The sequence below is a fragment of the Pundamilia nyererei genome, unplaced genomic scaffold, assembly GCF_000239375.1.
Source record: "Pundamilia nyererei isolate P.nyererei 1_Seehausen unplaced genomic scaffold, PunNye1.0 scaffold00011, whole genome shotgun sequence".
Lineage (NCBI taxonomy): Eukaryota > Metazoa > Chordata > Actinopteri > Cichliformes > Cichlidae > Pundamilia > Pundamilia nyererei.
Window position 1 is genome coordinate 1,648,849 of NW_005187412.1, and position 13,557 is coordinate 1,662,405.

Below are 13,557 nucleotides of genomic sequence, written 5' to 3' on the forward strand. Positions count from 1 at the left end.
AGATAGATAGATAGATAGATAGATAGATAGATAGATAGATAGATAGATAGATAGATAGATAGATAGATAGATAGATAGATAGATAGATAGATAGATAGTATTGCTTCTTCATCTTCTATCATCCTTACTTAACAGCCATGAATCTGTATTGTGGATATCAAGATAGCTTAGCAGCCCTTTGATTAAATGAATAGACCAAGTTTAGAGGACATCTGTTAGCAGATCTGGGAAAAGATTACTCAGCCTCATCTCATACAGACAGAGTAGCAAATGATGTAATTAAGGCCACAAAAATACTGCCTCTTGGCCTTGGCCTCTCGCCTCATTCAATCTTTTGTAGTGTAATATAATAATACGATTCCACTTTACAGAATGCACAAAAAAGAAATAAAATATTGAAATTTCTGTTGCTTAATACACTTGAGAAATCGTAGAGCTGTCGACTGCAATTTTAAACAGAAAATTAATACGCTTAGATTAAAATCTTTGTGAGATGTAGAAGTAGAAGATAAAGAAATTAACATGACTAGCAGGCCAGACTATGGGCCAAACTAGGGCACTGCATTCATAAAGATGATTTATATACCAGAAACACAAAACTGATGTAATGTTCTTACTTTACATTCTAATTGATTTTTTTCCAGACCTTGTTTTCTATGGCCCTCAGTTTGTTGTTTCTGAAGCTGAGATGAGCTTCACAAGCTTTGAGGACTAACAGATACACAAGTCATTAAAATACATCACTTTCACTGGTCTTTCTGTTCAGCTTCCCATGATGCAACTACTATAGGGTAAATCATGTAATGCCAACAGCTTTATTCTGGTGTACAACTCTAATTCTGTCATGTCATCTCAAGCAACTAAACCTCAGACCTTCTGTACCTAAAGGCAGCTTTCAAATGAGTCTAATTTCCCTCATCTGCTTCTTTCCCACGCTCTAAAGCCTCTTGGCCTATCATGTCTTAAGTCTGTGTTTACAGAAATATTTCCGAGCTCAGTGCATGGACCAGAAAAACTCTGGTTACAGGATGTAACATTTATTTGGAGATTACTCAGTATACTAGAAGTTCTATCACTGGAATATATGCTACATTATCCAAGTGCATCAAAAATATTACAGAAAATACGACAACTATTACTATTCCTAATAAAGAAGGAAATGCATGAAGTGTGTTACTAAGATTAAGCCCCAGTTTTGCCCAGCCACCAGCCCTTGCAATGAAGAAATACCTAACACAGTATGACACATACTGCGTGTGTGTGACTGTCTCAATCTGCCCTTTTCCAAAGAACTTCAATCATTTAGTTTCTCTGAGCAGTATGCTTCCAATCCCAGCAAACAGCTGGCCTGGCATTTAGAACACATGGGGATTAGTGGGTTGATTTATTTAGAGGCTCAATCCAGAGTCTGACCATTGCACCACTTATGATGCCAAGATCACCTCTCTGCTGGCTTGCTGATTATATTTTCATTTTTCTTCTATTGATTTCATCCATATTCTGCATGTATGAAGAAGCCATATTTGAATGAATCTCACAATGTGCTTATGTTTACGATCAATCTAAATCATGTCTGCATCTTAACAATATACTTTCCTATCTATAGATGCATTTAGAAAATCAAAGTCTCCATTTAGGGGTTGTAAGAAGCATTTTACAGTTTATCATATATTTTTCTTTAATTGATTCAGTGGATTTTTATTTCTGCTGTGATTGTTAACTACTGCTGGATTAAACTAATCTGTAGGCGCCTGATATTTTACATCTGGCTTAGTCTCCTGAGTCAGTATAAGCTCAGTTGGCAATCATATGTTTTTAGTTTGCCACACAGACAGGTTGGCAGAAGCCGTGTGGGCGTGTGTAGAAGGTGCAGGTGTGTCAATGTGCTTTGATAGCGTCCTTTAAAAAAACAAAAGAATCTGTGAACCAAAGTGGATTTCCCACTTGCCATCGTCTCTCATTGGTTGTCACAAGGGCCTGATTTGCATATGGTGGGAGTGTCCTGAGCCAGCAGTGGGATGAATGACTTGTTCAAGTCAGATAGAAATAAGGCATAGCACTTAGCAGAGGTCTGCACAGCTCAACGCTCAAAATGCCTGGCTTACTTAAGCTGCTCCTCTTCCTGCTATGAGTGGAAAGTGCTACAAACGGACATAAACATGTTCAACAGCAGACATCCTAGACTCAGCAAAAGAGGAAGAATATGGGTAAGTTTCACAACAATTTGCTTCACAAACAGAATTTAATGTTACGCAGCTACACATATGTTAGATGGCTTTGTGAGCACCATTTCATATCATTAAGGCAGATATAGGATTAGGCCCTTATACATCATATTGTTTTTCATCTTTCTCTTAAACTTGTGCAGATAAACCTTGATTTCATAACAGTCTAATTTCAGGGCCTGATTTAAATACTTCATAAACTGAACATATGGATGTTATTTTGTTATTTAGGTTTCAGAACAGCTCTGTAACTGATAGGAAAACAAAATATTTATTTTTAATGAGAATAAGAATAATATATCCCAAATACCTATTTCTTTACTAACTTTAATTAAACCACAACATCTTCATCTTTTAACATTTTTTCTTGTGTTTACAGGGATTGTGCATCCTTTTGCTTTACACCAACCCCCTTTCCTGTTTGGCAAATTTCAGTCAAGCAAAAGAGCTCATCTATAAGATAAAGGAGGGATTACCAAGGGGGACTTTTATAGGAGCTATTGGAGTAGATTTAAATTTGGATTTCTCTGTTGACCCCCCCTTTATATTCAGTCTCGCTCAAAAGAAGGTCAGTGAACAGTATGTGAACCTAAATAATACCACCGGGGAGCTTTACACATCTGCTACAGAGATTGACAGGGAGACTCTCTGTGCTGATAACTTAGAGGGGCAGGGATGTGTCCTCTCACTGGATGTGTTTGTGCTGCCTCAACAATACTTTCAGCTTGTCAAAGTAAAGATTCTCATTGAGGATGTTAATGACAACAGGCCAAAGTTCCCCACAGATGAGATCGCTATGTCTGTCCCTGAAAACGCACCAATCAATGCTCGCTATGCAGTAGAGCAATCGGCAGTTGACCCAGACCTGGGTCCTCATGGAGTGCAAACCTACTGGCTGGTTAATGACTTTGGAATGTTCACATTGGATGTTGAGGAGAATGAAGGAGGTGAGCTGACGCCTTTCCTCATTGTGACAGAAGCTTTGGACCGAGAGACTCAGGCGGAATACATTACCGATATAATTGCAGAGGATGGGGGGACCCCTCCTCTACTTGGTGCTGCGACTTTGAAAATTGTCATCACGGATGTGAATGATAACTGTCCCCAATTCAAAGAGTCACAAATTAATGTCACTCTGCATGGGAATACCACCAAAGGGGTACATTTGGCACGTCTGCATGCTTTTGACCCTGACCTTGGTGCTAATGCTCAGATCAGCTATGCTTACAGTGAACGCGTGCCAAGGGACACCAGGAGCTTGTTCCATTTGGACAAAATTACAGGAGTGATCAAGCTCGCAGGGAAAATAGACACTGGCACAGCCACATTTTACAAACTCACTGTTCTGGCTACTGGACCTGGTTGTATTCCTGCTGTAGCCACTGTTATTGTCCATATCATCAAAGTTGTCACTGGACCCCCTACTCTCATACCCCGGTACATTGCGCCAGAAAAAGATGGGGTGGTAACAATAAAGGAATCTGAACCAGCTTTTTCTCCAATTGCTTTTTTTACTGTTAAAAACATTGATAAGAACCAAAGGGTGGACTGTTATTTGGAAGGACCTGGTCCCTTCAGGTTGAGCCCCTATCAGCTGTTCAAGAATGAATACCTGTTGGAGACAACAGAGCCCTTGGACTTTGAGAGGACACAGGAGTATGATCTTATTTTGGTTGCTAATAGCACCCGTGGGATCGTTATCAAGACCTTCCTTAAGGTGCAAGTTTTGGACGAAAATGACAATGCCCCTGTGTTTCAGCAGTCGTTGCTGGAGATATCAGTTGAAGAAAACAATCCGCCAAACACTTTTCTCACTCAGCTCCAAGCGTCAGACCAGGACAGTGAAAGCAGAGGGGAAGTTCTTTACCTCCTCGGAGGCGACGCCCCTGGTATTTTTGTTGTGGATCGAGTTACAGGTATCCTGACTGTGGCCACATCACTGGACCGTGAGGAGAAAGAGACATACCGGTTCATCGTGAGAGCGGTGGACCAGGGGACACCCAGAAGGGAGTCAATTGCAACAGTGGTGGTGACCGTGCAAGATCGCAATGACAACAGTCCACGATTCATCAACAAGGATTTCACTTTCTTTGTGCCAGAGAACTTCCCAGGTTATGGTGAGATCGGTGTCCTCTCTGTGACTGATGCTGATGCTGGAGAAAATGGCTGGGTGGCCCTCTCCATCCTGAATGGCAGTGACATTTTTATGATAGACACAGGCCGAGGGGCACTGAGGGCAAAGACATCACTGGACCGGGAGCAGCAGGGGACCTACCAGCTATGGATCGAGGCTGTTGATGGTGGGGAGCCTGCTCTCTCCTCTGTCACAATGGTTACCGTGCTGCTGCTGGATGTAAATGACAACCCACCAATCGTCCTCTTTCCTCAGTCGAATCAGTCTTACATGCTAGTGCTACCCAACACTGTACCAGGAACATCAATCACAGAGGTGTACGCTGTGGATAAAGATACAGGGATGAATGCTGTGATCGCCTACAGTATCATTAAAAGGAAAGGCGGTGAGCCCGGGTCTTTTGCCATTGACCCAGAAACAGGAAATATCACATTAAAGAGGGAGCTCAGCAATCGTGGCCTATACAGCCTTCTGGTGAAGGTCAGTGATCATGGTCAACCTGAACCTCTGTACTCAACAGTTATGGTTAACTTCTTTGTCAATGAAACAGTGAGTAATGAAAGTTACATTCAAAGTCTGCTGACCAGAGAGGCTGACATAGAGGTAGAGGAGAGGCCCTGGTACATTGGCCAGATGGCAGAGGGGCCTGAGAGGTATGAGCCATTCCCGTGTCAGCCTGTCCTCATTGCTCTTTCAGTGACGTGTCTGGGGCTGTTCTTCTTGGTTGTCACGCTGACGTCTTACATATGCTGTAGGAGGTTTAAAAAGAACAGGATGAAAAGATCAGAAGTGGAAATACCTTTAAAAATTCAAAATGACTCGATGCAGGTTGTGAACAGAAAGCTCAGACAGATCTCTAACATCTGATGTTCAGTTGTTCACTCGTTCAAACAAAAAAAACACCACCACTGTTTACATAAATGTTTACAAAACTCACTGTAAGAACTTTCTCTTACATGAAGTTCCTCTTTTGGGCTTTGTGATGATTGTTTTTTGTCATATGCCACCACTTTCTGTCAGTGGCAGTGGCAGGCAGCAACGGTGTCATTACAAAAACATCGCAGTAACTCAGTGAATATTACCAAGGTCCCATGTAAATACTGTATAAAAAGATTTACAACTTTATATACAAGTTTTGCATTTGATTGGTAAGGACAAGAGACACTGCTTTAGAGAAAAAAATGCATCTCTTTAGACCATCTGTCACTTGTATCGGTTATACAAATATAATTGAAAAATAAATGTATTTCCAAGTTAAATGTTTATCTATATTCATGAGGTAACCGTGAAGTCTGTAATACAGAAAAGGGCAATCAAAGTGAATTGGAAAAGCTAACACAGAATACGTGAATGCCATAAAACGTCGTTCTATACACGACAACCGCAATGACAACAGACCAAACTAGACTAACAAACAAACTAGACATTTCTTCACACGTTTTCACTTGTGTCTTACTTTCTACTTTTGCTCAGATGTTGTGCAATAATATAGTACATATAAGTGATAATTGAGTGATATAATGTTAGGTTAAAATTTTGGGAAAAAAAGCTTGTAGGTGCACCTTGAGTTTTTTTGTTTTGTTTTGTTTGTTTGTTTGTTTGTTTGTTTTTGTCCCCTTTTCTTTTCTTTTTATCAATAAAAATTCCGTACAGCTGTTGTGCCAAATCAGCACAACAACAAAATAATCACATTTTCATCACTTTGCTACTGGAACTGTGTCCAAACTTGTCAAAAAAGCTACTTTTAAGTTAAATACATCACTTTCCTTTATAGAGTCATGCAATTCTCAATGTGTCTGTGAAAATATGCAAGTGTTTGTGATAGACTGTTTGTAACTATTAAAGATACTTTATTTTTATAATACACTGGATTTTATTCTGTATTGATTTCATTATGTCTTGCTATCACACATATATCCTACATGCACTCAGATGTGTGTGTCTAAACTTTAAGGTTTTAAAGTACCTGCCACTCAGATTGACTGGTATAAATGGCATTTATATGCTTAAAAGAAAACAAGCCTGTAGTTTAGATTAAAATAAATTGAGAAACACAAAGAATGTAAATATACTTTAAAGTAAGGAAGGAAATTGATAGATACTGATTGGCACCTAATAAAAAATACATTTAGACTTCATCTTCTTCATATATCAAATTTGGTATACAAATTAAGTGCCTGCTGGATCTCACGAAGTGTGAGTGTCGCTGAAGGAGTTAAAGATCAAAAGTACATGATTCTGTATTGTTGTTGCCATCACCTGTGAAGAACAGACCTGGTGAGGTAATACCAAGAGTCCCACTAAGAAGGAAAAACATAGTGCAGCTGCTCGTGTCTGGTGTGTTTGAGGATCAAATTCACATTTCTCACCTCTCTTGAGTGGTATTCGCAATCACTGTGCTTTTCATTCCACAACAACTTTGGGATATATCTGGAAAGTGTGAAAGTGTTTCTGACACATTCTCCCCCAACAGATCAACTCAGAAAGCCTTTTGGTTTTAAAGCTGCTTTTTCTCTGCCCTGTGCTTCTTTGTTGTATTTGTATGTTTGCTATGAAAGTTATGTGGGCAAAAAGGCTTCAGGACTCTTTGTACCTGGGCTAACTACTGTATGCACCCTCCCAAGTGATGCACTCTGTTGTGTTATATGCCTCTAAAACCAGTTCAGGTTTGGCTTTCACAAGACAGCAAGAATGCAAACAAACCTGTATTGAGAGTACATTCTCCAGCGCAGTTTCTCAAGTAAATACCAGCCTTATATTTTTAACAGTAGCACGTCATTAACGCACAGAGCACATCAGGAACTGGAAATAGCTCCGTGTAATCCTTAGTAATCACCTTGGGCATATGTATGCTGGATGCATACTATAATGTATTTCAGACAAGTAATAATATGTGTGACATAAAGGAAATCAACATCATTAGTCTCATGTACTATCAGAGCTGTAACTGATTGGCCTGACTTTAACATTCATTAAGAAAAAGAGTAATCCAGCCGCACATTCAATATACTTCCTATGGTCTTAACCTCCTAGGACCTGGCGTCCACATATGTGGACATCACATTTTGGGTTATTTAGACCAAAATACTCAATTTTGCTCAACAAGGGCCTGATATCCACTTACGAGGACATTATTCTGCTACTGTTGTATCGAAATTTTAAACGAATATCCTCATATGTGGCTCTCGTTTTTCTTAGAAACAAAAATTAGGTAAAAAAAAAAATCTGGTAATAATTCTTTGTTTTTACATTAATTAGGACCCAATCAGCCCAAATATCAAAGAGAAATTAAAAATGCATGCCGTGGAAGAGTTCGGGTCTTAGGAGGTTAAATATTTGTATTAACTTAAAATATGAATTTCTTTGTGTTACCGATTAATTCATTTTTTGCTTTTATCAAGATATTTTTAGATGTATGTGACTACAGGAACTGGAAGGCTGTGTTATAAAAAGCCTTCAATGCTAGAACACCATTGCAAATACAGGTGCTATGTTAGTCTCTCCTCATGTGTCAGCCATAGGCGATATTCAGTCTTTGCCTTAATAATGTTGCTGATGTCATCCTACAGTAACTTAGTAACTTCAAGTAGCTTAGCCCAGACTCAGTTTGTCTGAAGCCAAGTGACACATAATATAACAAATTTTGCAGATTTCTTTTCTTCTCTCTTTTCTTTTCTTTTTTTCTTGCTCTGAGCAAACAACTACAGATTGTGATTAATTGCAGTAATAACAACTGAGGTCTCACTTTAGCGTGTCTCATTTCTCTTTCACCCGTTCTGACTCTTTCAATAAGTCGTTTCATTCAGCATGTTGAGACAGGAAACAGTCATACAAGACCTTTATGTCTGTGCTGGCCTAAACCCAGATGTTATGATGATAGAGTATGGTTCAGTGTGCAATAACAAACACTGGTTTCTATTAATAAATGGTAAGATCGGATCGGATTGGATTTATTTCATTTTAAGATGTTTCAATAGGTGAAAAGAATACATTTGGCTTCAATATTAACTCTTCTCTTGTATGTCTCTGTTGTGGCCTACAAGCTGAAAAAAGCACCATGCTATTTCTCACATGTTCACTTTTAGTACATATAAGTAACGTTTCTTACTATAATGGAAGTTTTGATAACTTGCTGGTCTGGAGGATTTGTGTTACCACAATGCCACAATCTACCAGAAGTGCACATCATCCAAGAGCTACATCTAAGACTCTTAAAGTTCATGACAGTACAGACTGTGGCAACATGGCTTTTGCAAAGTTGCATCTGAAGAAACAATAAGACTTCTGGACAGACAAGACCAAAGTGGAGACATCTGGTCATAGTGCACAGCGCCACATTTGGAAAAACCAAACACAGCATATCCACAAAAAGCTCTCATCGTAACCGTAAAACACAATGGTGGGAGGGGTGATGATTTAGGTTTGTTTTGCACCCACAGGACCTGGGCACCTTGAAGCCATTGAGTCAATCAAACACTCCTATGTGTACCAAAGTATTGTAGTCAAATATGAGGCCATCTTGGACAAAAATTGATCATGCAACTGGACAATGATGCCAAGCACAGCAGAAAAATCTACCTGACTGAAATTCTGTGAAGGGGCCTGCATAAAGAATTGCTCACAATCTGAATGAACCAAAGCTATGCTGCAAAGAAAAGTGGCTCAATATTCCTTCACAATGATGTGACAGACTGATAAATACAAGATTTCTTTGGGGTATCCAAACCTGCTGCATGAATCTGCATCCCTAGCTATTTGTTCTGCAGTCAAAAAATCAAGATATTTCAGCTGTACTGTATCCTTCAGTCCCACCCAGTCTTCCAAAGTACCTTTAACCTTTGCTTTTTGTTTTTTCTACTCTTCAGGAGACTGAGTTTGATGTATGTGTCTTGTTACATAAATCCTGTTCTGGGTTTTACATCTCTAGAAACAGATGGAAAGGGGGCCAAAAAGACAGAGGCACCCCACAGCTTTTCTACATGACTGATCACTTCAAGTGGTGATCCTGCTGATAGCCAGTTTGATATCCTCAGACCAGGGCAGAATAAACGTGATTTAAATCGTGTTCTTGAACTTGTGACAGACACCCTTAGTTTTCTGTGTTTTATATTATATGCGGCTACAACTTTCGATGCATTCATTGATGTGGTTGTTCATTTGTTTCAGAGAGGTCTTTCTTCATAATCTCATGCAGATACACTGAGAAATTACAGATACAGTTCAGCTATATTCCCTTCCATCTTTCTCTCTCTCCCTCTCTCTCTGTTTCTCTTACCCTCTCTCTCTCTCTCCGCTACACCCCACCCCCCCTTCCAGGAAAGTCTATCTGAAATTACATTAAATTCTTAATGGTGTAGACAGCAAGTAATTACCATCAGTCACAGCCTGATCTCATTTCCAGATTGGCTTTATTGTAACGTCCCTCCCTTGAAATCAAACAAATAAAGACACAATGAGAGGCCCAGGTAGAGTTACAGAGCTCTGCTGAATAAGAGAGGCTATGTTTCCCAAGTTATGACATCAAATACGACCGCCCCTACCACCACCACCACCAACACCACCCCATGCACACACACACACACACACACACATGCATACGCACACACAAATGGACTTTGTTCAATCTTCAATAATGCATCTCCATATTCCCCCACTGAAAATCACTGCCTTTGATCTGAAACATCTTTTATTTGCTCTGATGCAACAAAATATAATCCAATCGCACTCTTTTGATCCTGCTGTGGATTACGTTACTAATTTTCTTTAGTCCTCCATCCCTATTTTTCTCTCAGTTTCATCCTGTTTCATCCCAGCAAAACACAGAGGGGCTTCTAGGGAATTAACTGCGTCAATTTATTTCAGAATAACTTCTTTTTTTTTTCTCACGACTTCTTACAATTTAATATTGTCCTGTTCTGCCACTGTATGCAATATTAGAAACTTGTATTTTCTATTCTGATGTTTTATTTCAATGGCTAAGAGCAAAAATTATACTCTAGCTTAATGTTTTGGGTGTGTATTCAGATGATTCTAGTCTATTTTGACCATGGAACTAAGCATGACTCACTCATTTACAATCCTTTAAAAGGATTTTTGCTTCTCCTTGTTTGAACCGTGCTGAACGGTTGTCTTTGACAGACACGTAATACTGCTCTGTGCTTGGGGTTGAATATGATCTGTAATTGAAGTGTATTGATGCAACTATATAGTCAAAGGTAAGAATGGCATTTTAGTGACATTTGAATAGTTCAGAACAATAGAAGAATTATATCAGGACAGACCTGCTTTGGCTAATTTCTTCAGCACGTTGTGTTGAGGTGAAAATGAGTGTGCACCACAATATTTGTTACCAGGCGAAAGAGCCTGAACTAGAACATAAGATTTACAGCACAGTGTTACATTGCACCTGTGCTGCTGGTGCTGTGGGGATCTCAGCCACAGGTGAGCTTTGACAAATGTATTTTTACATGCACACAGCTGAATCTTTAGGAGGGTGTGCATGTTTGTTTTTGCCATTACTACTCGGAATAATTATGTAATAATAATTTTGCACAGGTGGCACATATACTAGGGTCATTTTTGCAAAATGGATTACTATTTGAATTTCTATTCTGTTTTTACTAATATATTCATACACAGGTTCTTTATAAATTGCAGTCATTTGTTAGTGATGACTCCCCTGACTGTTTTTTGTTGTTGTTGTTGTTGTTTGGGGATAAAAATTTCAACATCAGTCTTACACTTGCATTTGGTTATTTATATGTTATTTTAATCAAATGACTCGCCAGTCCTAACAAATATTACATAAAGTTAACTGAGGAATGTGTTCCTCCTTTGCACAATGCAGTAAGTCAGGCCAGATAGCTTTCATGCATGTCCGCATCCTCACCACGCACAAATCCCCCATTAATACGTACACTATAGATACAAAACCAACAGCCTTAAGTCTTTTCCTGTCTTTAAGCAAATCTCAGCCCCATTAAACGTCATCCTCTGTTGTTAGACTATAAACAAGAAATGCAAAAGGCAGTCATTCCTTGTATTGATAGAGACTTACTCTGAGGCCTTTGTGCAAAAAGCTACAGCAATGTACTGGCGACAAGATTAAAAACTAAAGAGTGCCATCTTGCTAGACTACAAATTTAACCCAGAGGCATATAGACAACATTTTCAGGGCCTAAACAACCCTTAAAGCTGGGCCCACCTTGATTTCATAAGAGAGAATAGTATTCTTTTTGATCGGTGGCTTGTGGTGTTGCTATCAATCTTCCCCTCCGATTCCCATTTGTCCTGAGGAGCCACTCACAATCACACTGCTGTAAAAGCGTTTGGTGAGTGGTGAGCTTCAGTGGTGTACTTTGAGTTCTGATTGTGAGTTTAGTGGTGTTTTGATCTACAAGTGAGTAGTGTCTTGCTTTGGTTTGTTTAGCCATATCTTTTCTGTATTGTCTGATCATGTGCTTGTAGTTACCTCATCTTACAAATAAAACAAAAAAACTAATGTTGTTTTTTTTTTATCTGCTCTCTTTAGCTTTTTCTTTCACCCACATTTAACATTTGCTACTCCCCTCACCCATTAGCAATTTTTCTGGAATGTAACAGGAAGTCAACAAGCTCCAAGCTGTAATGGGGCTTACTGTAAAGTGAATCAAGCAGCCATTCCTTGGAGCAATCATTTCCACTCGTACCAACTGTTAAACTGGTTTTCTTCCAAACGATGCACTTGATGCTTGCTGGTTAATGCTTCTGTTTAACTGGAGCAGCAAACAGATTTCTAAGGAGAGCTAACTAACAAGTCGAACATTTTTAATGAATCAGAATTCTCTGATTAGCTGACTACAAGATCGCTGGCTCATCGGTTCCTGTTTTAAAAGAGTGCTTGATTTCACAGACCACTGACTCCCCATCCACTTTCTCTTCCTTCTCTCAGCTGACTCTAATTCTCCCGTGTCTCCTTCCAAACTGATAGGGAACACAGCTACACAAATCCTTTTAAAAGATGACACAGCTGGCAAAGGGGAACTTAATTAATATTTTCTTTTGCGCACTGGTGAAAAGCCATTTCAAAGGTCTCAAAGCCACTTAATTTAGAGCTGATATACTTTTGACAACTGTTCTTTTTGTCTGTTTGTTTTCTTTCTTCTGCAACTCAAGTGCCCAGTTAAAGTCAACCTCACCTCAACCGTTTTTAGTTGATATAAGTGTGTTCTCATTCCATGGCATAAAATGTTGTGGTTCAGTCAGAAAATGCTGGGTTCACAGATATTTGTGCAATTTTCCATGTGAACAGAAGACCAAAATGCATAGAAGAACCTAGACTGGCTAATATTCATGTCCACACCAAATATCACCTTTTTCCACTCTCTGTTATTTGCAGCTGAGATGTTAAGGTGTACAGAACACTGGTGTCAGCGCCAGAGGAAATCCTGTTATGGGATTATGGGTGTGACTATCAAGGTAACTCTAAAAAGGTTCCTTTCCACCTGTCATCAGTTTTACTTTGTACTTGCATTACCTTTGTTATGAATTGTCAAGATAGTGACTGCATATGTTAATGGAATTAGTTGTGGTTGTTTTGCAGAAAAAACTGTGACTCTATCAGTGCTCCTCAGTGCTTTGATATTTTGAAAAAGTATCATGTTGAAAACTACAGCTTTGTTAACAGACGCTATGGGTGGGCTTTAGATCACTATCCATCGGCCACCATACATGTAACCCAGCTGTGAAATTGTGAGTGGCTTCAAAACTTGTGTGAGTCTTTGGGATGAAAATTCCTTCTTGATGCCAAATGTCAGAGGAGAAAGGCCAGACTCCTTCAAGCTGATAGGAAGGCAACAGTAACTCAAATAAGCACTTGTTACAATCAAGGTCTGCTGAAGAGTATCTCTGAAAGCAAAACACATACAGCCTTGAAGCAGATGGGCTGTAACAGCAGAGACTTCACTAGGTGCCACACATGCCAGCTCAGAAGAGGAAACTGAGGCCAGAATCACAAGGATCACCAAAACCAGACAATAGAAGATAAAAAAAATACTGACTGGTCTCAGTTTCTGCTGCCGCATTTGGATGGTAGGTTTAAAATGTTGTGTAAACGATGCAAATGGTTAGATCTATTCTGCCTTGTTCAGACTGGTGGCGGCTTAATGGTGTGGAGGATATTTTGTTGGCACACTTTGGGCCACTTAGTAAAAACAGAAT

General features: G+C 39.4%; 1 protein-coding gene across 1 annotated transcript; it reads left to right on the forward strand.

Annotated features, from left to right (window-relative positions):
- Positions 1-2,159: 2,159 nt before the first annotated feature.
- Positions 2,160-5,297, forward strand: pcdh20 (protocadherin 20). The gene is made up of 2 exons (XM_005724355.1): positions 2,160-2,207; positions 2,605-5,297. The coding sequence occupies exons 1-2, from the start codon at positions 2,160-2,162 to the stop codon at positions 5,224-5,226; spliced, it is 2,670 nt and encodes an 889-aa protein (XP_005724412.1). The 3' UTR covers positions 5,227-5,297.
- Positions 5,298-13,557: the final 8,260 nt, after the last annotated feature.

What these genes read in the sequence shown, in the direction of transcription:
- pcdh20 (XM_005724355.1), top strand. Translation starts at nt 2,160, where the DNA reads ATGTTCAACAGCAGACATCCTAGACTCAGCAAAAGAGGAAGAATATGG. An exon ending in GCAAAAGAGGAAGAATATGG is followed by an intron (nt 2,208 to 2,604) that starts GTAAGTTTCACA and finishes TTGTGTTTACAG; the next exon opens with GGATTGTGCATCCTTTTGCT.